Consider the following 26,985-nt stretch of genomic DNA (forward strand, 5'->3'; position numbering starts at 1 on the left):
CTGGTAATATTAATTGGATTATAATAATTCAATAATCATAATAATGCTTGGTTTTGGCAGAGTCTTGGGGATTTCAACAGTTCAGACTGGCCACCTAGGTAGACTGCCGACAAGATCACTTCTTTATAAAAGGAGAGGACTTGGGACTTCTTGGTACCAAGAAGCTTCCCACGTAAGCTAGTGGTAGTTTAAGACCTGGTGGCAGAGTGTGTCTTGTGTAATCCAGTGGTGGGAGGGCATTGAAGCCAAAATATCTGGACCTCTTTCATTGCATACTCTTCTCATGCTATTGTTGTATCCTGTACTCGTGATAAAGTTGTTGTGTGAGTGTAAAAGGTTTGAGTGTTGTGAGTCTTTTTAGCAATTGAATGTTTAAGGCAATTTATTCATAATTAACACATCAGTTAGTGACATCTAAACCATAGAAGTGGATGGAATTATTCTGGAAAATTGTATGGGATAAGGGGATAAGAAAGGTGAGATTGGAAATCTGAGAAACTTCATTTAATTATGAGCAGGGAAGAACACACCTGGTGCATTGTAGACAAATCATGAGGTAGACAGAGAAGTTTTAATATTCCTCTTTACAGAAGAGGAAATCATGGACTGAGAAACATTTTTACTTTTTCAAGACCACACAACTAGATCTTTAGATTCCTAAACATAGTTCTTTCAACTATATCACATTGCATCTTGATTAAAACTCCTCTTCAGAAAAGTTCCCTAGAGAAAGCTTCGAAAAGTATAAGAACATTTACCAGAGCCTTTGTGGCTTTCCTGACCAGCAGAGATGTTCAAAAATAGCAGCATCTTCACCATCCTGCAATTAGGATTTCTGAGACATCTCTGTTCTGTCCAACAAAGAAAGTCTGTTGCTTTCTACAAAATTAGTGAATCTTAATGTTTAGGATTTATTTTTTTAAGAAAATCAACTGAGACATCTGTACCAATGCCTACAATAACCTCCCCTCCATCAAATTGCCTTTAAATAAGGCCATGCTACATTCTTGCATTTTTTTCCCCCCTAGCACAATCTTGGAACATGGTGTACCCTTAACACACCTTGAAACCATGTATTTTACATTGCTAGTGTTAGTGTAATTTGCTTTTTATAGCATACGTATTCCTGAGATAAATGTCACTTAAAAATGGATTCCTATTTTAAGAGCCCCAAACTGTGGGCTATGATGAAACGGAGCTCTGGGCAACTCCTGACTTGGGAAGACTTTGCATCTCTTTCTGTCACTAAGTACCTCTCCTTTGCCAGTCTTCAAAATATTGGGAGGCTCCTTCTATTCTATAAATATCTGGATCCCTCAGGTTGCACCCAATAGGTACACAACATCCATCATGACTGTCCATTTGGTGTCAACATCAGCATGTTTAAAATATCAAAAATATAGTAAAACCAACTGTGTGAAATCTACTTTATTTATTTATCTTTTGGAAATGGATTTACCACAAAGCTATTTATAGAAAACCTCTAACAAATTTCTTTAGCATTGGAAAAAATAGTAAATGCATCCTAAACTTAATACTTTTCAAATCTGGACTTTTGTAGAATCATATTTACACTTCTTTCTATTGAATTTACTAAATATTAATGAACAATACATGCATTTGTCATTGTGTTCGATATTGGGTATGTAGATTAAACAGTATTTCAGGATATTGTCTTGCCTTGCAGTCACTTATGATATAGTTGGAGCTGAGGAAATTCAATCCTGAAACAGAGGATGAAATGTAAAAGGCAGAATTTGACCAAGTGGATAAAAGGATATGCAAGAATAAGCATCCTGTGATAGTTCATTAATTCAAAATTACTGATCAAAAATTATGACAATTTCCCCTCACAGCAATCCTATATGTTAGGTGTTGATCTGTTTACAGACTGAGTCCTTAAGGGGCAAACACTATAATCTTACTGGGCCAGTAAGTGATGTGATCAGGATTCAGGTCATCTGACCACAAAGCCAGCTCGGGGCCAGCACACTGACCTTCTCTGTCACATCTACTAACAACTTCCACCTCCCTCTGTGTTGAAAGTTTCATCTTTAACCCTTGGCTCATGGTTTCTGTGATCCTCCCAGTTTACATAACTTACCAGTGCATGTCTCAGTGACCTTGCCCCGTGCTCCTATCTCACACAGCTTTTCCTGACCACCCCTCTTAGATGTGCTTTAGCACTTGACAGTCTGGCCTAAATTCTAGGTCTTTATTTGCCATCTTTACTTTCTTTTTTCATTGTCTTGCAATTGAAATCAGTCGCCCTTGATACCTGATCTTTCCTTTCCACTCTTCCTCTCTGATCATTAATCTAGCAAATGCTGTTAATTTCTCCATCACTACAGACACCTTGAGGCTTAAGTAGACCAGGCTGTCCTAGGAGATAACCAAGTCTGATTCATTTGAGTCAAGGAAACGTTCTTGTGCTGGGTAGGATAATAATAGTACCTCATAGGATTAAAAAAAAAAATTAACTGAGTTAATATGTGTAAAGCACTTAGCATAGTTTTTGGCATGTAGTAAGCACTTAAAATATAAAATATTAGTACTATTATTAGTATTCTTGAATCCATTGGATGACATTCTTAAGCTTGCCAAATCTGTACTTTTGGTAGATTATTCATTTTCTATAAATGACATAATGTATGTAAAATTACTAGTGAGTGCCTGGTACGCAGATGTTCAATACATGTTAATTACCCCCAATATAGACCTCCATCCCTGGTGGCTCAGACGGTAAAAGCATCTGCCTACAATGCTGGAGACCAGGGGTTCGATCCCTGGGTCAGGAAGATTCCCTGGAGAAGGAAATGGCAACCCACTCCAGTATTCTTGCCTGGGAAATCCCATGGATGGAGGAGCCTGATAGGCTACAGTCCATGGGGTCGCAAAGAGTCAGACATGACTGAGCAACTTCACTCACTTCACTATAGACCTCCAAGTTCCCTTCTAATTCTAGAATTCTATGTTAAATACATATATTGTTTATGTACAGATTTATATGTTAAGGAGTTAAAAATGTTTAATAAAAGTGTGTGTATGTGTGTTAGTTGCTCAGTCATGTCTGATTCTGCAACCCCATGGACTGTAGCCCACCATGCTACTCTGTCCATGGGATTCTCCAGGCAAGAATACTGGAAAGGGTTGCTATTCCCTTCTCCAAGGGATCTTCCTGACCCAGATATCAACCCGGGTCTCCTGCCTTGCAAGCAGATTCTTTACCATCTGAGTCACCAGGGAAACCCCAATAAAAGAATACTGAGATTCAATATAACACAGAGCCACAGAACTCCTGATATCTGTTTTCTCAGGAGCTAACTGAGGCCATTTCAAATAATGATCTATCAGTTGCCATCTTTTCTCTTTGGTCAGGTTCTGGGCCTCTTCTCATGAAACTAACTTGTACTTGGCCTCTTTCTGGTGGGTAGCAATGTTCAATACACTTGGAGCCACTCTTGTGCCACCAGAAATCTGAGAGTTAATGCGTGTACGTGACAGCCTTTGTATTGCATTTACATGTATCACACATGGAATGACACAAATAGATTGTAATTAAACAAAAAAGACAGAAAAAATAGAAATAAATAAAGTAAAGCACCACTATATAGAGATTCAAGTTTTGGAAAGAGGGCAGTTCTGCAACAAAAAGAATACAGTTAAGAATAGTTCTTCCTACACTGCTTCCTGCTTGGGCTTCATCTGCTCTTCAGGGAACATGACTTTAGTAAAGCCCCAGTTGAGAAGATTTTGAAACGTAGTTCCCATGGCAACATGCTCTGAAGTGACATAAATCCAAAGAAACTTTTCTTGGTTGTTCTATTATTCAGACAAGAATCCTCTAAGGCTTCTAGAGAAGTCAACTTTTAATGAAGCTCGAGTCTTCTTTGCTTTCTGTGCCCCAAGGAGCCCCTTTCCTATGGGACTCCTTTCAGGTTTGTAATAATGATTTATTTTCTTTAATTGCGAGTTGACTACAGTGGGAATGAGAGTAGGGCCTAAGATTTCCTGTTATCACCAAGGCAGTGGTAAATTTTTAAGTGCAAGATCCATGCTTGAGGCTTTTTGTTACTGTTCAATACAGTTCAGTTCAGTAGTATCCGACTCTTTGTGACCCCATGAACTGCAGCACGCCAGGCCTCCCTGTTCATCACCAACTGTCGGAGTCTACCCAAACTCATGTCCATTGAGTTGGTGATGCCATCCAACCATCTCATCCTCTGTCGTCACCTTCTCCTCCTGCCCTCAATCTTTCCCAGCATCAGGGTCTTTTCAAATGAATCAGCTCTTCACATCAGGTGGCCAAAGTATTGGAGTTTCAGCTTCAGTATCAGTCCTATCAATGAACACCCAGGACTGATCTTTAGGATGGACTGTTTGGATCTCCTTGCTGTCCAAGGGACTCTTAAGAGTCTTCTCAAACACCACAGTTCAAAAGCATCAATTCTTTGGTGCTCAGCTTTCTTTAGAGTCCAACTCTTACATCTAGACATGACCACTGGAAAAACCATAGCCTTGACGAGACAGACCTTTGTTGGCAAAGTAATGTCTCTACTTTTTAATATGCTGTCTAGGTTCATCATAACTTTCCTTCCAAAGAGTAAGTGTCTTAATTTCATGGCTGCAATCACCATCTGCAGTGATTTTGGAGCCCAGAAAAATAAAGTCAGCCACCGTTTCTGCTGTTTCCCTATCTATTTGCCATGAAGTGATGGGACCTGATGCCATGATCTTTGTTTTCTGAATGTTGAGCTTTAAGCCAACTTTTTCACTCTCCTCTTTCACTTTCATCAAGAGGCTCTTTAGTTCTTCACTTTCTGCCATAAGGGTGGTGTCATCTGCAAATGTGAGGTTATTGATATTTCTCCTGGCAATCTTGATTCCAGCTTGTGATTCATCCAGCCCAGTGTTTCTCATGATGAACTCTTCATATAAGTTAAATAAGCAGGGTGACAATATACAGCCTTGATTTACTCCTTTTCCTATTTGAAAGCAGTCTGTTGTTCCATGTTCAGTTCTAACTGTTGCTTCCTGTTACTGGGATGTGATAAAAATCTATTCCCCATATGAAGGACTAGCAGGCACCAGCTATGTGCCGATGTCACTCGACACTCACACACAAAACACACACACATGCACACAGGACTGATGTAGGGGTTATAATTAGTTTGCCAAGAAGAGGACACAGTGCTACCAATGAGGTTCTCATTATAGACCCAGTAATGATGACTTAAAATGCCTCATTCTGACCAAAATATACTTCTCATCAATTGGGTACTGTCTGAAAGTTCATAATTAGAGGCCTGTGCTTTCTTGGTTAAAGATTTGGTCTTCATTAAAAAATATCTGGGAAGGGGAAGAGATGTGTGTGATCCCTAACAAGCTTTAGCTGACTGTTGATGAGTTTGTGTGATTTTCTAGAGAGCTGGTTCTGACACAGAATTGAAGGTAAAGAAAGCTTAGGATTGTGAGTCTTTAGGGAAGAGGGTTTGTTTGTTTGTTTTTTTTAAATCAAGGCTAGGGGTGGGTACAAAAAGAGAAGTTTAGAGACTATAAAGGAAAGCTCACTTGACTTTGTGATTTGGCCTCTGTGGTGTGGTAGAATTATTTGAAAAATAAAGCACTGGTTTTGGACAGGAAATAGGGACAAAGTAAAATTAGCCTAAGCCTATCTGTGAATTAAATTGGTTGGAGAGATGGGCCTTACACAAAGTTTTGGAGGAAAAAAAATATTATTTTAGAACTTCTCTCACTTCTATCAGCTCTCCTCTTCTTCCAACTTGTATGAGCCTGACTCTTGCCCCTTTTAGCTTCACTTGTGTTGTGCTTAGTCACTCACTCAAGTCTGACTCTTTGCAACCCCATGGACTGTAGCCTCCCAGGCTCCTCTGTCCATGGGGATTCTCTAGGCAGGAATACTAGAGTGGGTTGCCATGCCCTCCTTCAAGTGATCTTCCCAACCCAGGGATCAAACCCAGGTCAGGTTCATCTATCTCTTAGCAAACTTTTTATCTTCCTTATTCCCTTTCTAAATTATACATATCTTACATTTCTTTATGTATATCTCCTATAACCTTTATAAAGACTCTTCCATGTGTCTGCCTCTTTGTGAGACTCTTCCATTATATAATTTAAATCTCACCGTAACCCTGTGACTATCCTTAACCCCATTTTGCAAATGGAGAGACTGAAAATCTGAGATTTGTGAGTTGCTGCAATCCAGGTTCTCCATTTGGCTTAAAGACACAAAAGTGAGTAAACCTAATGCCCACCCTTCAGGTTCCTAGAGGGAGATGGATGTCCACAGAGACAGGGATATGTCGGGAGGAGAGCTGCAGGAAATCTCAAGCCAAGGAGCTATAGGATTTTTTGCTAATCCCCATTAGGCTGTAACCTGATAATGACTTGAGACCCTACTCTGTCTGGCTTTTCGGCATTTTGATAGAACATACTCAAAGTTCTCTGCAACATGGAATTTCAGGTACTCAATAAACTCATGATTCATTTTTAGTTTTCTGGTATTGGTGGTGGTTCAGTCACTAAAGCATGTCTAACTCTTGCAACCCCATGGACAACAGCCTGCCAGGCTTCTCTGTCCACAGGATTTCCCTTACTGGAGTGGGTGGTCTTTTCCTTCTCTAGGGGATTTTCCTGACCCAGGTCTCTTGCATTATTCTGATCTGGAATCAAACAGCTCTGGGGGAGGCTGTTTCCACCTAGGTGGAATGAGGAAACTTTTGGTCAGGCCTGCTCCACACACTGTTTTAGGAGTACCTTACCTGAGGTTTTCACAAAAAGGCATGCCAGACACAAGGATCTGTATGCAGGTAGCTTATTTTTGGAAATGATCTCAGCATAAAGAAGTGAAAACAGGAAAGAATAGAAAACGAATCCAAGGTTGGGTTGTTGGGCTGTTTACCCTAATGGGAAATTGACGATCAAATCCCTCTGAGGCTCTCTGAGATGCTATGGAGAATCAGAACCTCCAGAACCAGAAGAGAGGAGCGTTTGTCTGCTGGCTCCCAGGACATGTTAAGTCCTATACACTTGCAGGTATGCACATGCACCAGAACGGCTGAGTGGATTCCCAAAGACGTGCCACATGTGATGGCAGAGATGGCCTAGCACAGAAAGAAGGGTGTGTGTACTGATGCAGCTGAGAAACTGTTGTCTGGCTACAACTGCATGCTGCCAGCTTCCAGAGCAACAGCAGAGGCTGAAAGCATAGGCTGAGTGATATGAAATGAGGCATAAAAACTGTCCAACACAGAGAGCTTGGTGATGGCACCTGAACTTAGGGCCTGGAAAAAACTGTTCACAGCGGAGGGTAGAGGACACCACGGCTAACAAGGCAAGGCCCACATTATCTGATTGGCAATGTGCTAAAAAGCTTAGAAAGGACTTTTGTTCCATTTACCTGCTATTTATTCTGAAAGTTTATCCTTGGCCCCTTACCTCATTGCTGTGCTTTGAGTTAGGCATCTTGTCTGGATTACAAGATAAAACACAGGGCCTGGAGGGGCGGCAGATCAAGTCATTGACACCCACCAGTTCGTGAGACTAATTGGTCTTTCTCAGCCATCTGATCATGTCATCTATTCTCCTGTTCAAAATGTTCCATGGATTCACACAATATACACATTTCCTGTCAAGACATTCAGGTTTCTCCCTAGTATAATTTTGGGGTGCTCTTCTAGGTCTGATGCCCAGTTATGTCATTTACTTGTACTTTGCATTTCAGTTAAATGACCAGGTGGGCTTCTTTTGGATAAGCTATAGGCCCCCTTCAACTGTGGAGGTTAGAGACCCATGTTTTATTCCACATTCCAACACCAACCAATTCTGTAATTGACTGGGCCTCAATTTTCCTGTCTGGAAGACACAGGTAGAAGAATTAGATCAGTGTATCCCAAACCTGGCCAAATATTCAGATCACCAGGGGAGATTTATAAGGGAAAACAAATTATAAAGACCTACTCCAGGAGATTCTGATTTATATGTCTGGATTAGAGCAGCAAGGAATGTACATTTAATAAGTACATTGTTATCTAATTCAATTGTATAGTTAGGTTTGTGAAAAACAGAATTAGATGACTTTTAATATTGCTTCAAATCTATGGGGCCTCAAAGTGTGAACTGGGCTTCCCTAATGGCTTAGCGGTAAAGAATCTCTGCAGTGCAGGAGCCATAGTAGGAATTGTGGGTTTGATCCCTGGATTGGGAAGATCCCTGGAGCAGGAAATGGAAACCCTCTCCAGTATTCTTGCCTGGAGAATACATGGACAGAGGAGCCTGGTGGGCTACAGTCCATAGGGCCCTAAAGACTTAGCTAATAAACAACAACAAAATGTGAATTAGCTGTCACTGAGCTCAAGAAGACTCTAGGAGATGGGACACAGAGGAATGTCATGAGAGGGGAGTTAGGAAAAGAGGAAAGTTTCCTTTGCTTTGCAGAAACTTTTCAGTTTAATTAGATCCCATTTGTTTATTTTTGTTTTTATTTTCATTACTCTAGGAGGTGGATTGAAATTATGTCAAAGTAATCTGCCTATGCTTTCCTCTAAGAGTTTTATAGTGTCCGGCCTTAAACATTTAGGTCTTTAATCCATTTTGAATTTATTTTTGTGTATGGTGTTAAGAAGTATTCTAATTTCATTCATTTACATGTAGCTGTCCAGTTTTCCTAGTGCTACTTATCGAAGAGATGTATTTTATTTTTAATAAATAATATTTTATTATTTACTTATTACTTTTACTAATACTTTAAATTATTTACTTTTTACTATTTTTTGCCTATTTAGTCAGATATATTCTCTTATCTTTTCCAAAAGAACGTCAGAGCCTTGAGGGTAAGGATTTATACATTTAGTTATCTCCCATAGGGAGATATTAAGTGAAATTGTTAAAAATACCAGACTTATAGTTAAATGGACTTAGATTTCACATGACCTTTGTAACAGTTAGTAAAATACTTCATTTCTAAAATGGGAGTGATAAGACTTAGTTCATAGGATTTGGGGGAGAATGAAACTAAAGTATTAGATATAAAATGCTTTGACATATGGCGTGGTGGGGTCAGCATATAAGTGCTAATAGAGGAAGACTGTTGGGGATACACACACAATAAGTGCTCAATAAATGTAAGTTATTAGTTTTCATTTTACTGAGTGGATGTTAATTGGACAAATAATGTTTCTAAAATCCCAATCAAATATTATCCTGGGTATAAGCAAAAGTTCCTTAAGAGTTAATTTTTAGGGCTGTGGTCCTGGGGGAACCTCTGGCTTTCTACCAGCACCTCTAATCAGGTCCCCAGATCTCTAAACCCAGAATAAAACCGGCTCAGTCTCCTGTCACTAACTGACACTGATTACAGGCAACTATCCGGTACCCCTTCTGAAAGATGGAAAAAAGCCTTCCGGCAAAGTCTCAATCAGATATCACGTCACAGGAAATTTTGGAGTCAGTGCAGGCTCTGATCCCCCAAATAGAACAGAGAGTTAAGGGGTAACTCTTAGTTCATTCGTTTGTGTTAGCACTACACCATTTGTCTGTCTGAACAACGGAGGGCAAGCGTTGGACTGAGAGGGACAGCGGACGGAACTGTAGGCTGAAAGAGGTGAGTGACTGAATCTGGGCTGAACTTTTCCTAAGTCCCCACCCTCGGGTGGTGAAGGCTTTGGGAAGGACCACCTCCCTTTTCTGGTCTTCCTTGGTGGCTCCGTGGTAAGAATCTGCTTGTCAATGCAGGAGATGCAGGTTCAGTCCCTGGGTCGGGAAGATCCCCTGGAGGAGGAAATGGCAACCCACTCCAGTATTCTTGCCTGGGAAACCCCATGGACAGAGAAGCCTGGCAGGCTGCAGTCCACGGGGTCCCGAGGGTCGGACACGACTTAGTGACTGGGCATGCGCGCAGGCATGTCTTACCTCTAGTCTGTCCATGTTGACCGTGAGGTGGACACTGGCATGGTTGGACTGGCTCTATCCTTTCAGAGGACTCTTCCCAGAAAATGACCCCAGTTACTGTAAACCTGAGCAGACTGGAGTTGGAAGGGCATGATAAATAGACTGAAGTTTACTGAAGTAAGGATCCGGGAGATTCTTCAGTGCATCCTTGGGTCCTTTCTTCCCAGCAACGGTGGCTGTCCTCTGAGAGACGGGTTCGTCCTCCAGAGGGCGCTCCAGAGACAGAGTCCCTAGAGGGTCATAGGAACAAGACCCACAGTTTCCGGAAAGGCCTTTCTGCTGACGTCCAAAATATCCAAGTGAAAGTGTTAGTTGCTCAGTCGTGTTTGACTCTTTGAGCTCCCGAGGACTGCAGCCCACCAGGCTCCTCTGTCCACGGGATTCCAAAATATCCAAGTGTGCGTCTGATTCTAAAGAACTGGGAGGTGACAGGGAGGGCAGCACTGCTCTCTCTCCTTCTCTCTCTAAGTGACCCTCCTCCCTTGTTTCCACAGAATGCCTGAAACGGTAGCTGAGAACTCTTCTGTGACAGAGTTCATCCTCGAAGGCTTAACCAGCCAGCCAGAACTCCAGATCCCCCTCTTCTTCCTGTTTCTAGGTTTCTACGTGGTCACTGTGGTGGGGAACCTGGGCTTGATAACCCTGATTGGACTCAACTCTCACCTGCACACCCCCATGTACTTTTTCCTCTATAACTTATCCTTCATAGATTTCTGCTATTCCACTGTTATCACTCCCAAAATGCTGATGAGTTTTGTCTCAAAGAAGAACATCATCTCCTACGCAGGGTGTATGACTCAGCTCTTCTTCTTTCTTTTCTTTGTCATCTCTGAGTCCTTCATCCTGTCAGCGATGGCATATGACCGCTATGCTGCCATCTGTAACCCACTGGTGTACATGGCCACCATGTCTCCCCAGATCTGTTTACTTCTTTTGTTGGGTGTCTATGTGATGGGGTTTGTTGGGGCCATGGCCCACACAGCATGCATGGTGAGACTGACCTTTTGTGCCAACAATCTTGTTGACCACTACATGTGTGACATCCTTCCCCTTCTTGAGCTCTCTTGCACCAGCACACATGTAAATGAGCTGGTGGTTTTCATTGTTGTGGGCCTTGATATTGGTGTGCCCACAGTTACCATCTTCATTTCTTATGCCCTCATCCTCTCCAGCATTCTCCATATTCGTTCCACTGAGGGCAGGTCCAAAGCATTCAGCACCTGTAGCTCCCACATTATTGCAGTTTCTCTTTTCTTTGGGTCTGGGGCATTCATGTACCTTAAACCATCTTCTCTTTTACCCATGAACCAGGGGAAAGTGTCCTCCTTGTTCTATACCATTGTGGTGCCCATGCTCAACCCCTTAATCTATAGCCTGAGGAATAAGGACGTCAAAAGTGCTCTGAAGAAAACTTTAAGCAAAGTATTGTTCTCCTGAGAAGGGGGCAATATTTAGGAAAAGGACATTTTTCCTTCCATAGATGATTCAAGTTCCATTGACTACATGGAGGAAATTTGAACCCCTTCTCAACAAGTTTGTCTTTCCCCCTTTAAGAGCCCTTTAACTTAAGAAGACTGTTAAAACTAGAGGATACTCACATTTAGTGGGCCTTAAGGATCATTGGAGCTTCACTGGTGATTCAGACGGTAAAGAATCTGCCTGCAATTCAGGAGACCTGGGTTTGATCCCTGGGTCAGGAAGATTCCCTGGAGAAGGGAATGGATACCAACTCTAGTGTTCTTGCCTGGAGAATTCCATGGACTGAGGGGCCTGGAGGGCTATAGTCCCTGGGGTTGCAAAGAGTCAACATGACTGAGTGACTAAAACTTTCATTTTTCACTTTAAAGAATTATTTAGTTAAGTTCTGTCTTATTTCTGAGAACAGATTCAGGCTTAGGTAACTTCCCCAAGGTCACTCAGCTACTCAGCAGGTGAACTGTGACTAGAATCCAAGCTCTTGCTTTTTAATACTGATTTCTTTCCATTACTGTTCACTTTCTTCCTCCCTCAGCTGCCCTAGAAGGTTTCATTTCAAGTGTGAGTTGGTCTAGGACATGAAATTCTGGTTTTGTCTACAGAAATTTCAGGCAACTTTTCAAGGGCTAATTTTAAGTATCACATTTTCACATGAAGGTAGGAGGTATAACACTTTGTTGAGATGGTCTTGGCTGAATGACCAGACAGATTCTTGAAGAATTCTGCAGAGTGTGTGGGGAAGTGTGCTCGAACCCGGACAGCAGCACACACGGTACCTCCTGAAATAGCGACGTGGAGCTTTGGCCAGTTGGACTTCAGTGAATTTGGCCATGAGTGCGTGAAAGACCTCAAAGAATATGTCAGCGTTACAAAGGACAGGATTTGGGAAATATTTCATACACAATCATTTCCTTGTTTTCAAATTGTGCTTTTAAAGCAAGAGTGGAGAAATCTGCCACTCAGGGTGGTCAACTGAGGATTTGGAGACTATTTCGGAACCATAGAAAACCTAGTGTTATCCAGTCAGCACCACACGGCAGCCAGTGACAGAGGAAATGGTCACTGACTGTTATGGTACTGCTTGCATTTTCTGTGTGACCCTTCAGGTAACTTTCTGGTACCTGACTCCAAGCACTGGGAGGCATTCTCTAACGGTTCCATCATTGGGCTCCTTGGCCCCTGGTTTCTGGTTGGGTTAGGCAATGGTAGCATCAGCAGAGAAAATCAGAAGATGAGAGGAGTGTGATATTTGTAATGTTTATTTCCTAGAATTTCTTCCAGCTGGGCTACAGTGTCAGGAACTGAGTGCCCTGTTTCCTACTTGGTTACAGTAACTGCTCCCTCCTTCGTCTCTATGCCAAGGGGCTGCAGTCTCTCCTGGCTGTTGCTAGTCTGGGGAGCTCTATCTCCCTTTGGTGGTCTCTCCAAATCACCTTTTGTGTACACCCCTGCAAATAGTTCCCTTGTTATATTTTTCAGTTACTTTGTTTTCTGCTGGGACCCTAGCTAACACACCTCACAGTAAAGGGTGGAAGTACAGCCTAAGTTTGTACATCCACAGCCTAATGTTTCTACGTATAAGGGGTAGGGTTGCCTTTTGTTTTAAAAGAAAATTGTAGGGGGTAAATTTTTTTTTTTTTTTTGTGAAGCAGCAATACATGAAATGCAGTGACAATACTTTTGATTTATAAGAGTCTCTTTAGGAAAAATCTCTTCTATATGGAAAAATGAAGTTTGAATGGATGTATAGCTTTGCCTGTTGGATTGCACAGATCAATAAGGGTGAGTTCAAATGAACGAGAGCAAAATGAGAGAACTTTATACAGCACAGAACAGATGGATGGACAGTATGGAAGCTGGGTGACTGGGATAGGTGAGAGGAAGAGAGTAGCATAAAGACCTAGAAAAAGCAGAGACTAGGGAACTGGAAGGTAGAATCAAATTTAGACCTTAGCTTTTACTCAGTAGCTATGTGATCTTCTCCAAGTTACTTGATGACTCTGAGCAAATGTTTTCACAGGATTATTCAGAGAATTAAATGGCAAGTGCTCAGCAAATTTCATCTCCATTCTTGCTAGATCCTCTTCTCCTAGCATCAGCACTTCCACTAATTTATTGTGTGACCTTGAGATAATCGCTCTATCTTTCTGGGCTCATGCTTGCTTATGTGAAAAATGATTATGCCAGATCACATTATTTCTACATTCTATTTATTTGTATATTAAATGCATAGTACAGGTTCATGATGTTTAATATTATTACTAAAAAATGATCAGTGAAAGGGCGTCTGGTCCTTTCTGGTCTTTTTGTAGCCTCCCATGGGGACATCACAGTTGCTTGTTAATTGTATGTATTTTTGACAGTCTTTGCACATATATACACACAATGTTTTCCTTATTTTCAGAGTCTATGAGCAGTTTCTTTAAACAGATGAAAATTAATTAGAAGAGGAGGGAATAAAGAATTCTTATTGGATAGATGAATAAAAAAGCAGAAAAGATGTATGTGAAGGGTCACGGGTAGCCAAAAAGAGGGAGAGAGAAATGAACACTGTGAAAGCCAGAAACACCATCTCTAGCTACAAAAGTTTGTTTCTCAAAACAGAGCTTACAGCCAGAATTTTTTTTTCTAATCTCTTGCCTTCAATTTTGTTTTTTATAATTGTGCAAAATTCTACCATATGGATCTATTATATCCAATGAACATTTTTCTACTGCTGTATGTTATTTTCATATTTCCATATCATAAATGATGCTTAACAACATTCAATAAATCTGAGTCTCCCCATTAAAATATATTCTTAAACAAGGAATTACTGAATTACACAAGATTCTTGAATTTTATTGCAAAATCCCTTCTTGAAAATGCAATCTCAAGCTGCACTCTCACTAGCAGCATACACACATCTGGACTGTGCACTTTGGCCAAACTCTGTACTGGTAAGGGTGGCATTCATGAGAACTTGTCACCTTTAATTTTGGTGGTGGTGGTGTTTGTGTTATTGTCTCTTCCTTCTATATCTTTTCTTCCCTCTACTTCATAAACTATTTGTGGTGCCTGGATGGGTAAGAATAGAGGGAGCAAATTGAAAATATTTTTTCTTTCCTTTTCCTTCCTTATACACTCTTTTAATTTCTTAAGTAGCTCTTTGTTGGCTTAATTCTATTACTGGTAATCATTTTAATTCTAGGACAGGAAGGTGCTCTGGAGCCTTCCAGTCTGTGACTATCTACTGTGAGGTGTCTTTCTGGAATACCTTTCTCCTGCCCCAGTTCATTTCTGTGCCTCTGCTCATGATGCTTGCAATGTAAAGTCCTTGTCACTTTCTTTTCTGTATCTATCCCTACCACAAATTAGACTGTGTAGTTTTGTGTGGGCAGAGTTCTTGGTGTCTGTTTTGAGACATTCCCCACACCAAGCACAGTGCCCGGCACATGCACAGTGGCGATTAAACAAATCTATGTTGGATGCGAGATTGGGCCATCTAGCAGTTTTAGCAGCTGACTTACCAAAGGGGTTTCCCTGTTCTGTCTTCTGGCAACACATCTCTTCCAGCAACCGGATAAACACATGCTCAGTCCCTGATAGCCCATCAGTGATGCCTTGATTATATTGCTGCTCAGTTGCTTAGTCATGTCAGACTCTTTGCAGCCTTATGGACTGTAGACTGCCAGACTACTCTGTCCGTGAAATTCTCCAGGTAAGAATACTGGAGTGGGTTGAGATTTCTGCCTCCCGGGGATCTTCCCGATCTAGGGATCGAACCTGCATCTCCTGCATTGGCAGGCAGATTCTTTATCACTGAGCCACTTGGGAAGCCCTTGATTATGTTGTTCTTATGTTTACTCCTGTCCCCTAATTTTAGGCACATGCCACCCGGCATCTGTAGTGGAAGCCAGACCCTGTCCTTATCTGTAGACCACCACTTTGCTGCTGCTAAGTTGCTTCAGTCATGTCTAACTCTTTGCAACGCCATGGACTCTAGTCCAGCAGGCTCCTCTGTCCATGGAATTCTGTGACTCCTGTATCAAAGGCAAATTCTTTACTGCTGAGCCACAGGGGAAGCCCAAACCCCCACTTCACACTCCTCCTAATAGTAAAATTTATAGTTTTCTGTAAAATGAATACCTTCAGCAAACTCTAAGCCACTATTGAAAGGGTAACAGGCAGGAAGGCCAGGGGTCTCCAAAAGGAGGAAATAGGCTGCAAGTGCCAGACATTTTTATCTTTCTTAAGTGGCAGGAGGAAACAAACTAGAGATTTTTTTTCCCTTCTCTATACAAATTTAAAAGGAGATTTCTCTTAAAATGCTATGTTGCCATGACACCTGGTTTCACCTGAAGCTAACTATTCTCAAAACCTGGAGTTAACCAATACATTTTTTCTTATGGAAATGTTTGTCTTAAGCTATGTTAATGTACCCCAGACTCTGTCTTCAAGTTGGTTCTGCCAAATGGCTCAAACTACTTGACAAACCAGTGTGTTATACTCAGATATTGTTCCCCTAATCTATGTAAATGAAACTATTTGTGTGGTAATCTGCCCTTCTACAAGATTCAAGTCAATCGTTTTATGGCCTGGGATGAATTATCTGGTGCCATTCTGAATTTTAAGACATTCCTTTCTTTTCATTAACAGACTGCTAGTGACTATATAACATACAGCTAAAGACGAGCAGGGGGGTACACTTTCTGCCCCCTTCTGATGCCTATGTCAGAAGCTTTCTCTATCTCTTTTATACTTTAATAAAACTCTATTACACAAACGCTCTGAGAGATCCAGCCTTGTCTCTGGCCCCGGATTAAATTCGTCTCCTCCGGAGGCCAAGAATCCCGGCGTCTTATTGTTCAGCAACAACCTTTCACTACCCAACTGAACATAGGACTTCAAGAGAAATTTAACAGTTGGGCATTCATTTTGTATTCCCCATTTTAGTTAATATGCCAGAGACAGCAAGCTGAAGAAAAATTTGTACAATATAGAAATGAATCATTCATGCTCCCATTTCCCCCAGAGTAATGGAGACCATAATCTCAAATGATTGTGTTCAGAAGATTAATACATTTAGAAAAGAGTCACCAAGATCACAGCCTGATTCTTTGCTGACTTCGCATAGCACCATTTCCTCATAGCAAAGCTTCCTTTTTCTTTGATCTCAATCTGGGGACATTTGATAACACAGAGTTCTTGAAACTTTGCAAGTTTATTGGTAATTTATTGGGGAAGATTGCTACTTTTCCTGTTGTATTTAAAAGTAAATTGTGGGGAGATATTTTGAGACCATGAAGTGTGATGTTCCTTTTCAATCTTTCACACCCTTGTTTTAACATCCATTGATGGTGCTTGCTTGATTCTATTACCTGATGGTTATAAAATGGAGATTTTTTAACTCCATCAAACTTTTGTTATTTGTTTCTAACTCCATCAAACTTTTGTAGTTTCGTCAGGAAGAACCCTTATTTCTTCTATATTCATTGATTCATTCATTCATTTATATCATTATGGGCTCATACATTCTAATTTTATCGAGTTATGATTCATTATTATCATTATTTATTTTGATGCTCAATTTGTCCCTGGTTTGTCCAGTGCCACCCTCCTCACACTTGATCTTATGACCTTTCAATATATCTACATTAGATTTTGAGCACTTTATTACCTTCTGGCAAAACAATCTGGCTTATCCTGTTCTTTCCCTGCCCAAGCACTGGTTTTATGTGGAGACAAATGGTGTTTAAAACTGAAATATGAAAAAAAAAAACCTTGAAATATGAATATTAGGTGAAATGAGCTTTATTTAATGTGATCCTGCAAGCAGCTGTTTAATGGAAGAATGCTCATCTTTGTAGTCATTTATGTTTGCTCTTTGAGGATGCCTGTGTATGTATAAGTGAGACTTGCTTTCTGTGAAGAGGCCAATGCTCTGTGTCCCAAACATAATGGTTCCTTAGCATCATTTCTCACCACGTTTTACTTGCACACATGATAGTTTCCCAGGTTCGATCAGTGACTAGTGAGACCACATAAAAGGAAGAACCAGGCCTGGAGTGGGAGAAAAAACAGCCCCGAGACATTTGACCCCACAGTTTGGTTGTAGATGCCATTCAGTCTGGCCTCCTCAAGGATATGACTCCTTGTCTCTCTACCTCCTTCTTCACATCTTACAATGACTGTGATTTGAGAATGAAGGTGGACAAGAGTCTCACAAGATTCACGGGACCATGTTCCTCAAACACAAACAATAACATTTTATACAAGTTCTCATTTAGACTTCCTATAACATATGAAATGATTCTCTCTGTTTTATAAATGGGCAAACTGAGGCTTAAAGATGTTAAGAACTTACTGGAAATAGATTGTACAGATAGTAAGTGGTGAAGTAAAGAACTGAATTTAGACTGGCTGACTCTGGTGTTCACACTCCTGCCACTTGCTGCCTTCCAGAGGCTCAATCTGCATGTGCAAGAAATTGTGATGCATGTATATGCACCCTGTGCCAAGTCCAAGGTCTTGCTGCCTCAGAGCTGGACTTGTCCATGCATTCACTCTCACTTGAAATGATTTGCTAAAAAGAGATGTCAAGGAAGAGTGCCAAAGACTTTTTTCCTTATCCAATGCACTGATTTGATAGGGTCAGTAATACAACCATATGTGAGACCTGCTGGACTACAGTGATATGGATTGTGAAGTCAAATATCCAGAAAATGTTTGAGGTTATAGTCTCAACCTTAGTTAGGTGATCTAACACATGCAGACAGCTTAATGCCTGGCAGATACAGAAGGTGTAGGTAAATGCTGAACAAATCCTGAGTGAGATCTTAAAATGTTAAATTATGCACTGTTTTGTTTTTAATTTTTTAAAATAATTTTTCTTAAAATTGCAGAAGCAAAGCTTGAGTGTTGTAAGAATATGTAAAAGTATCGGTAAGCAAAAGATTAAAAAATCTATGATCCTACCATCAAGAGATAACTAACTACTCTTAGGATTTGGGTGTTTATTCTTTCAGAAATTTGTGTGTGTGTACCTATGATGACTTAAATTGGTTTGCAAAAACAACACACACATATATCCACAAACACAACAACAAATGTGGTCATAGTGTTTGATTTTATAACTTTTTTTCTCATTCTGTAACACAATGTAAACAGCTCTTCATGTGACTAAATATATTTGAAAATCATGATTTTTAATGGCTCTACTCATTATGTTAGGAGTTGTAAGATCAGTGGGATGATGTAAAATGTTTCTGTTGGCTGCACAGGACAACACTGTTTCCTTCTTTACAAAGAGTTTTTTTTTTTTTTTTTTTTAAGCAGTGATGTGTTCATCTGAATTTCCTTTTCTAAAATTCTAAGAGCAGCTTTCTCTCTGACTATTTCTCATGTGTGACATGCTGCACTTTTCTCCCACTACCTGAGTTCAGGTTTCCCTGGTCTCCAGCCCCATCCATCTCCTACACTCTTTACCAAAAGTCAGAAGCAAGTTTGGATATGTCAACTCTCCTATTTTGCTCACCATCAACTACAAACTCTGGTGCTAACTGGTTTCCACCCCAAATGTGATTCTAGCTTCTCTGAGGCTTCACCTTCCCTAGTAGGGAGAAGACTCTATGTCCTATACAGGTAACTGAAGAAGCAACCCTTTCTCTTCCCCCTTATTTGTCCCTACTTCACTCCAATGGAGTGAATGGTTTACAGGACTGATCACAAATTAGGAAAATTGACTTATAATGTTGTTCAGGGTGGCCCAGCCCCTTTTGTTAGGCCTCTCTCCTCATTTCTAGTTAAGACATGCACATTCTCAGAATCTCTGCTCATCTCCTCCATCTGCAACCCTTCTCCTTTGTTGAGAACACCAACTGTTGTCCAGCTCAGTTTAGACCTGGATTCATAAATTTAGTCTATGGTGTGCAGTGAGGGAGTTATAAGGTCCTATTGTAGATGTACATCCCCGCTCGGTCTTCTAATTAACTTTATCAGGAATAAAGCTGGCATTTTTTCGCCCCCCTGACTTCTGTGTCTAACTTCTCAATTGATTCTCGAGTCAGAGAGGGACGAGGATCTAATTTACCTCCATCATTAATCCACCCCACCTACCTCTCACCCCTCTCTGCCATGTATACAATGATTCGAGTCTCAATGTCATTTTCCATTTCCCAAATTTGCAATGCTTTTTTTTTTTTCTTTCCCTTCATATGACTTTTAATATTTCCTTTTGTGATTCTCTTTGCCCAGAACATCCTGATTTTCTCTCTTGGTTAAGTTCTACTTATCAGTCAAGACTAATAGCAATGCATTTCTAAAATCACATCATAAAGCAGATTGTGCATCTCCATGCATATGTACGAGGTAAGTCACTTCAGTCATGTCTGACTCTTTGTGACCCCATGGACTATAGCCTGCCAGTTTCCTCTGTCCATGGGATTCTCCAAGCAAGAATACAGGAATGGGTTGCAAAGCCCTCCTCCAGGGGTTCTTCCCAACCCAGGGATTGAATCCAAGTCTTGTGTCTCCTGCATTGGCAGGTGGGTTCTTTACCACTAGTGCCACCTGGGAAGCCTGCATTTCCATAATTACATGCAATGACTGGAAGTTGTTTTTTAATAAAGATCTGTTGCCAGACCAAAGACACACTTTCTATGATACTTTATAAGTGATTTTTAAGAGTAAATTATTTTCTGAAAAATAGCTTTCAAAAAGCTATTCCAAAGCTATTCTGTATTGATTTTATACGGAATCACAAAGGCAAATAAGTGAACATAGAACCCATGAAAAATAGAACCTTATAAAAATAATGACCAATTTAAACACACACTAGCAATTTAATCACTAATAAAAATATTTTTTGTGCCATTACCTTCTTTAGATGTTAAACATAATCCTTATTATTATTATTTGCTATTGCTTTTATGGTCCACAAAACTTTAAAAAAGCTGGTCAGACAATCAAATGCACTTCTGTCTGCCTAGAAAAGGAGCTTATTATTCATTATTAAAGAAAAAAGGAGTCATTGGACAATTGAAGGTTTAAAAAACTTTATGTAGGATTATGAAGAATGGTCTCTGAAATCTGCAAAGTTTGTTCATTTTATCCTTTAAACCACATCCACACAACAGTTCCCTGGAAGGGGAAAAATCATTCAAAATAGAGAGAAACACTGAGGGAGACTTTGTTGCACCCTTTTAAAAGGTGATTTTGGTGGGTGTGTCTGCCTTCATCACAGGGATATGAGAAAGTTGTCCCACAGCTTGGAATGGTTTCCCTACCTCCACTCCCTGCCACACCCCCATTAATCTCCAGTCACTATTCTGGCAGCCAGCATTCTTAACTACAAACAGAACACTAATTCTGGTTAACTTCTTCGAAAAAAGGGAGTTGTCAGGAAATGAAGTGGTTCACAGCATCTCACAGCAGTTTTTGGAGCCAGGTAGCATCTAGGAGAAGCCAGGTGGTAGAAGCCCAGCCAAGTTACACCTCAGAACTGTCTGGTTAGGCTGAGCTGGCTGCTCCTGTTGGCCACCAACACCTGACATTTGTTACTGATTGACTGATTTTTGTCTTTTTGTGGTGCCAAAAAGGAATATGAATTGTTCCTCTTTTTTGTGTCACAGAAAGAGCATGGGAATATCTGAGCTGAGCTCATGTCTTATGTTCTCAAGATTTCACAGAAAAAGGCCAAGTTCTGGCTCCATCCAAGACTTACACAAGGGCGGGTTTCCAAATGCAGGAGTGCCAATGCTGGACAGTCACAAACAACTAGTTTCATCACTATTTACTTTTTGAGTTTTAAACCTGAATTTCACTTCCTCAGGGAGGACATCCCTGACCCTCCAGATTCAGGAGAGCACCTCCCCCCGCCTCATTAAATGGTTTCATAGCAACCCATAACTTTTTTCTGGCAAACTTACTGTATTTCCAATTAATTATTGGAATTGATTAATTATTAGAATCAATTAGAAGCAGCTGTTTATTTTTTCCACCTAAATTACCTATTTGAAAGAAAAGGGACTATGTGTTTCCACTATTGCTTTATTTTTAGTGCCAAACACAATGTCTAGAATGTGGTAGATGTGCTCTATATATCTGTCAGACTATATTTATTTCTACATTTCTTATGTTTTATTTCTAAATGATAGCTATTCCCCCCTTCTCCCTAGTTGATGCTGACTTCTGGATAAGTTCTACTATCCAAGTTACTTATATTTTCTTCACCTGTGTCTAACAGGCTGTTTAACATAGTCAAAGAATTCCTCATTTCAACAATCATGTTTTTATTTCTAAAAGCTCTATTGGAGGGAATTCTCTGGTTGGAGAACTAAAATCCCACAAGCTGCACAGAGTGGTCAATAAATAGAGTTTAAATTCTTTAAAAATATGCTTTGCCAATTGTGATTTTTCCTTCTTTATACTTTCATTTTTTCCCCTTTGAATACATCAAATATATTTATTTTTTATTCTGTCCCTGATAAATATAATAATTTTGCAGATCTGGTTTTGTAGATTGTGATTTTTCATTATCATCCTGGTGGCTTATTATGTGTTTGTTTAGTAATTTTCATTAAGAGTTTATGATCCTTGGGTATTTATCAGGGGAAATCCTTTGATATTTTGATTTAAATTGTATTTTCCCAAGAAAGATGTTTTGTTGTTGTTGTTGTTATATATGTAATACAGATTTTCTGCCTAAAACACAGAGGTGGTTGGAACTTTTCAGAGGATATTTTCTCTCTTTTTTTGCCCTTTTAGAGCCAAGGCCAGGACAGATACATATCTCTGCCTCTTCCTATGTGAACTTTTTTCTTTCTGTAATTAAGCCATGGGAGATGTTTCCCTTTGGGACCCAGTATTATGAGTCAATAATGGTACCAAACTCCCAGCCTGCTTGATTTCCTGGCTTTATCTCCTGTGTCCTGCATCGGCAACCAAATTAAACTCCAAATCTGGGCCACAGGAAATAGACTAGCTCCCCAAGGACAAACCCCAGGTCCAGTGCACCCCCCTGGATTATTCTCTTTTGCTCTCACAGGAATTCACTTAGTATCTGCTCCCTCAAATATCAACAAATAGATGACTTTTATACTTTATTCTGAATTCTTAGTTTGCCATATTAGAGATTTTTCTGAATATAAAGTTTGCAAGATCGCAAGAAGTAGCTAGTCTTAATAAAAATGTATTGGATGATAAATAAGTGAATACACTGACTGCTACTCTGATGAACAGAGATGTTTATTCCTTCCTTATTCATTGCTGAGCCATTGGCACATATCTGCAAAACTGTTATTTAAGAGGGAGAAATGCAGTGGGTAAGAAATTATGTACTAAAGAGAAATACCTATTTTCTTCATAAAAACAAACCTCAGAAACATCATCTAAATATGGAACTGGAAAAAAGTTCCTCTGAGTAGTGAGGGGAAAACAGAATCCAGTCCTGTACTAGGAACTGTCCTGGCAATTTCCCTTGAGTATGCATTCTGATGCAGCATGCAATCTCTAGAGGGCTTCTGAAAAACAAAAAAAGTGTTAGTTGTCCAGTGGTGTCTGGCTCTTTGTGACTCCATGGATTGTAGCCTGCCAGGTTCCTTTGTTCATATAATTCTCCAGGCAAGAATACTGGAGTGGATTGTCTTTCCCTTCTCCAAGGGATCTTCCCAATTCAGGGATTGAACCCAGGTCTGCCGCACTGTGGGCAGATTCTTCACCATCTGAGCCACCAGGGAAGTCCAGACGGCTTCTGTTCCTCCTCAGCACTTGATAAATGACCATAAACTTTCCGCCTTCTGGTTTATCTGGAGACAAAGCCAGATGTTCCAATGTGAGTGAGAGGCTGGGGATGACAAAAGAGGAATAAGAGTAAGGAGAGAGGAAGAGGGAAGGCGGAAGGAGGAAGGATGGAGGAAAGGAGAAGGAGGAAGGAGAGAGAGGGACAGACAGCGAAGTGAAAGCTGTATTCTTCCATGGCTGAGTCACGTAGCATCACTTCTGCCATATTCTTGGTTTGAGAAATCCCAAGTCCCTGCCTAGATGCAAGGTTAGAAAGCATAGACACCATGGGAGTTGCCTTTATTGGAGGACAGCTTTCCTTCCCTTGTATTAAGAGCATGTGGGATGTAAGATGTATGTATAGGTGTGTGTGTGCACGTGTGCGCAAGTGTGCATGTGCTATAATGCCATCTTTGGAAAGAATAACCTGCCACACATGCACACTGTAAAGTTGTATAGTTTGGGCTAGGTATAAATCAGAAATAGCTTGCAGTTAATGCCCTCCCCATTTTTAAGCCAAAATCTACAGACAAGAAAGTACTGGTTGGCCAGGAAGAGCAGGTTCAGTGAAAGAGAACTCTTAGGGTAAGAGAGGGTGAAAGACAGAGACTGTCTTAGTCAGAAAGTAGAGAGAAGTCAGTAGGAGACAGCAGGAGCAGGAGGATTTGAATAGTTGCTTATGCTCTTTTTAGTAGGGTGACCATATAATTTGTTACCCAAATCCAGACACTTTTGAGAGTGAGAAGGTTTGCTATTAATAATTATACAGGGATAATGGATGTAAATCAGGAATGTTCCAAGCAATCTAGGATTATTTTAGGCATCCTCAGTGGAAACTTACAAATGCAGTTGCTCACATATCTTTGAAAATTTCTTAGAATATTCATGTAGCAGATGACATGGAGAACAATTTTGCCATCTGAAAGATGACAGAATTAAAACCTTTAGGTACATCTCCTGTTAATACCTTGGCCTGCACACATCCATAGAGTAAGTTTGTGAAGGGGTGTGTGTGTGTGTGTGTGTGTGTGTGTGTATGTGTGTGTGTGTGAGCACATGTGTGAGTGCTGCTTTGCATAAGTGATACCTTAATCTCATTTATAGTAAAAGCCAGTCTATAGCCCTTGGTAGAACTGAGGGTAGGTGGTGCTTGTGATTGTGGTGGTGGTGGTGGAATGTCTCCACTGTTCTGAGCAGCTCATGGTGCTAGAAACATTTTGTCAGAGGTGCTCTTCATATCACCTACAAGTCTGACCTAACTTTTTTTGGTCCTATTCTCAAAGCTCCCTTTACAAATTTGGAAATAGTGTTTAAAATAAGTATGGGATCATCCTCTCTTAATGTCAAGTGTAAGTACCAAGATTTAATAAAGGAGAGGAAACCTGAGCTCTCCCCCCCCATCTCAATTCATCACTCAACAACATGAAATCCTCAGAGTTTAGGAGAAGTTTGCATGAACACCTGAGTCCCAAGATGCTAGGTAAACATCATCATCCAGGTTGTAAATAAAGACAGTCCAATTTCTTCCCTGTAGGGACATAACTGAGAAATTGCCTAGGGATTGAGACTGTATCTAATCAGATCCCTGAGATCATCAAGTAGCCCTAAGTTCTCCATGATATACCAGCTGGGGTTCTGGTGAAAAGGAGGGTTGCTCTCTTTTTTCTCCTAAAGTTGATATATACCATCTGGGAAAATCCACCAACAGAAATCTTGGTCTAGTCCTACAGCACCTTGGAGACTGGGGTCTGTAAAAGCTCTGATTCTCAGCACCAAGGGAATCAGAAGAGCTAAAACTTGATGCTGTCTGCTCTATGCACTAACACCATTTTCTCCTTTGAGCTAATGGAAAAAGAGATTGCTTAATGCCCAGGACTGAAGGGCAGGGAGGAGGAAGGTGAATGTCTGACTCCCATTTCTCCTTATGACTTTCTTTTAAATTCACAATCAAGCGGTCTGAGAAGTACCAATCCCCTCTTTACTCTTGAAACTGATTCTGGTGTCAAATGTAGTGAAGGGACTAAAATGAGGAAGGCAGGAGGTGCAGACAGAGGGGACCACTCTTGGCTTTCTCTCAGGGTGCAGACCTCTTATCTTGTTGGGAGGAGGCGGCAGGGTGAATGGAGACAATGTGGGACAGGAGAGCCTGTCTCTCAGAGTCTGAGGCACAGTGGGTTCAGGTTGTACTCCTGGCTCTTGGAAGGTCTTTCTGAGAGCTACTGGGCAGTCATTTGAGGTGCTCCATCTTCTCATCTCCTGAGTGCAGACAGAATTCTTGCTGCCCATGCTAACAGACTCTAGCCTGGATTCATGATCAGCCCAGGGGAGCTAAGATGTAGTCACATTGACACATTGACACATTGTCAATAGCTTGGCAGGGCTGGGGTGGGGGGGGGAGGGCATATAGATGAGAGAAGAAAGGCAAAAAGGAGGGCATTCATGCACTGGCTCATCTTCTAGACTTTTTTCCATCAGCTATGCTTGTGCTTATAATAAATTGAAACATTTTGTCCCTTGTTTCCACAGACAGCTTCCCAGAAGAGAATGGCTCTGGTAAACAGCTCCTCGGTGACTGAGTTCATCCTCGTGGGATTATCAGAACGATCAGAGCTTCAGCTCCCCCTCTTCCTCCTGTTCTTAGGGATCTATGCGTTCACAGTGGTGGGCAACTTGGGCTTGATCACCTTAATTGTGCTGAATTCTAGCCTTCACACTCCAATGTACTTTTTCCTCTTCAACTTGTCTTTTATAGATTTCTGTTATTCCTGTGTGTTTACCCCCAAAATGCTAATTGACTTTGTATCAGAAAATATAATTTCTTATGTGGGATGCATGACGCAACTATTTTTCTTCTGTTTCTTTGTCAATTCTGAGTGCTACGTGTTGGTATCGATGGCTTATGATCGCTTTGTGGCTATTTGCAATCCTCTGCTGTACACGGTCACCATGTCCCCTCAGGTCTGTTCTCTGATGATGCTTGGTTCATATGTGATAGGGTTTGCTGGGGCCATGGCCCACACCGGAAACATGTTGAGACTGACCTTCTGTGATTCCAACATCGTCGACCACTATCTGTGTGAAGTTCTCCCCCTCTTGCAGCTCTCCTGCACCAGCACTCACATCAATGAGCTGGTGTTTTTTATTGTTGTTGGAGGGGTCATCACAATATCCAGTATCTGCATCTTCATCTCATATGCTCTGATTCTCTCCAGTATCCTCCGTATTCCTTCCGCTGAGGGTAGGTCCAAAGCCTTCAGCACATGTGGCTCCCATGTAGTTGCTGTGGCTCTGTTCTTTGGGTCAGGGGCATTCACCTATTTAACAAACTCTTTTCCTGGGTCAAAGGACCAGGGTAAATTTGCCTCAGTCTTCTACACCAATGTGGTTCCCATGCTTAACCCTTTGATCTACAGTCTGAGGAATAAGGATGTTAAACTTGCTGTAAGAAAAACCCTGAAGACAGTTCTCTTCTGAAACGGTTCTGATTGCATCAGTCACTTATTGGTAAGCAGCATGCTCAAGAATATTTTATCTACATGTGGAAGAATTTTAGTCTTTCTTTTTTAAATGAGGTCTTCTCTCTACTTAAAAAAATTGCAAATCTCTTACTTGTATTCTTTTTGAGGTTTATACTATTTCAACTGGTTCACTGCATGCAAGTTAGCATCTACTAGGTGCCTATTGTTTATTGGACTCTATACTAGGTCCAAGAGATGAGTAAGATGAGACTCTATGCCTTCCATCCTTTTCATGGTAGGCTAAATGGGTTTGTTCAAGCAA

The 26,985-nt window shown here is 40.8% G+C and overlaps 2 protein-coding genes across 3 annotated transcripts; both read left to right on the forward strand.

Annotated features, from left to right (window-relative positions):
• Window positions 1-8,119: 8,119 nt before the first annotated feature.
• LOC133066606 (olfactory receptor 8B8) lies at window positions 8,120-11,406 on the forward strand. Of its 2 annotated transcripts, XM_061157860.1 has the most exons (2): window positions 8,120-8,134; window positions 10,486-11,406. In XM_061157860.1, exons 1-2 carry the CDS (start codon window positions 8,120-8,122, stop codon window positions 11,404-11,406), a joined length of 936 nt encoding a protein of 311 aa, XP_061013843.1. The 2 variants fall into 2 exon arrangements, with proteins under 2 accessions (XP_061013843.1, XP_061013833.1); XM_061157850.1 differs by lacking the exon at window positions 8,120-8,134 and having other exon boundaries at window positions 10,465-11,406.
• Window positions 11,407-15,047: 3,641 nt separating this feature from the next.
• LOC133066614 (olfactory receptor 8B4-like) lies at window positions 15,048-26,679 on the forward strand. Its single transcript, XM_061157871.1, has 2 exons — window positions 15,048-15,145; window positions 25,732-26,679. The coding sequence occupies exons 1-2, from the start codon at window positions 15,101-15,103 to the stop codon at window positions 26,677-26,679; spliced, it is 993 nt and encodes a 330-aa protein (XP_061013854.1). The 5' UTR covers window positions 15,048-15,100.
• The last annotated feature ends 306 nt before the right edge of the window (window positions 26,680-26,985 follow it).

Source organism: Dama dama, chromosome 2, assembly GCF_033118175.1.
Source record: "Dama dama isolate Ldn47 chromosome 2, ASM3311817v1, whole genome shotgun sequence".
Classification (NCBI taxonomy): Eukaryota; Metazoa; Chordata; class Mammalia; order Artiodactyla; family Cervidae; genus Dama; species Dama dama.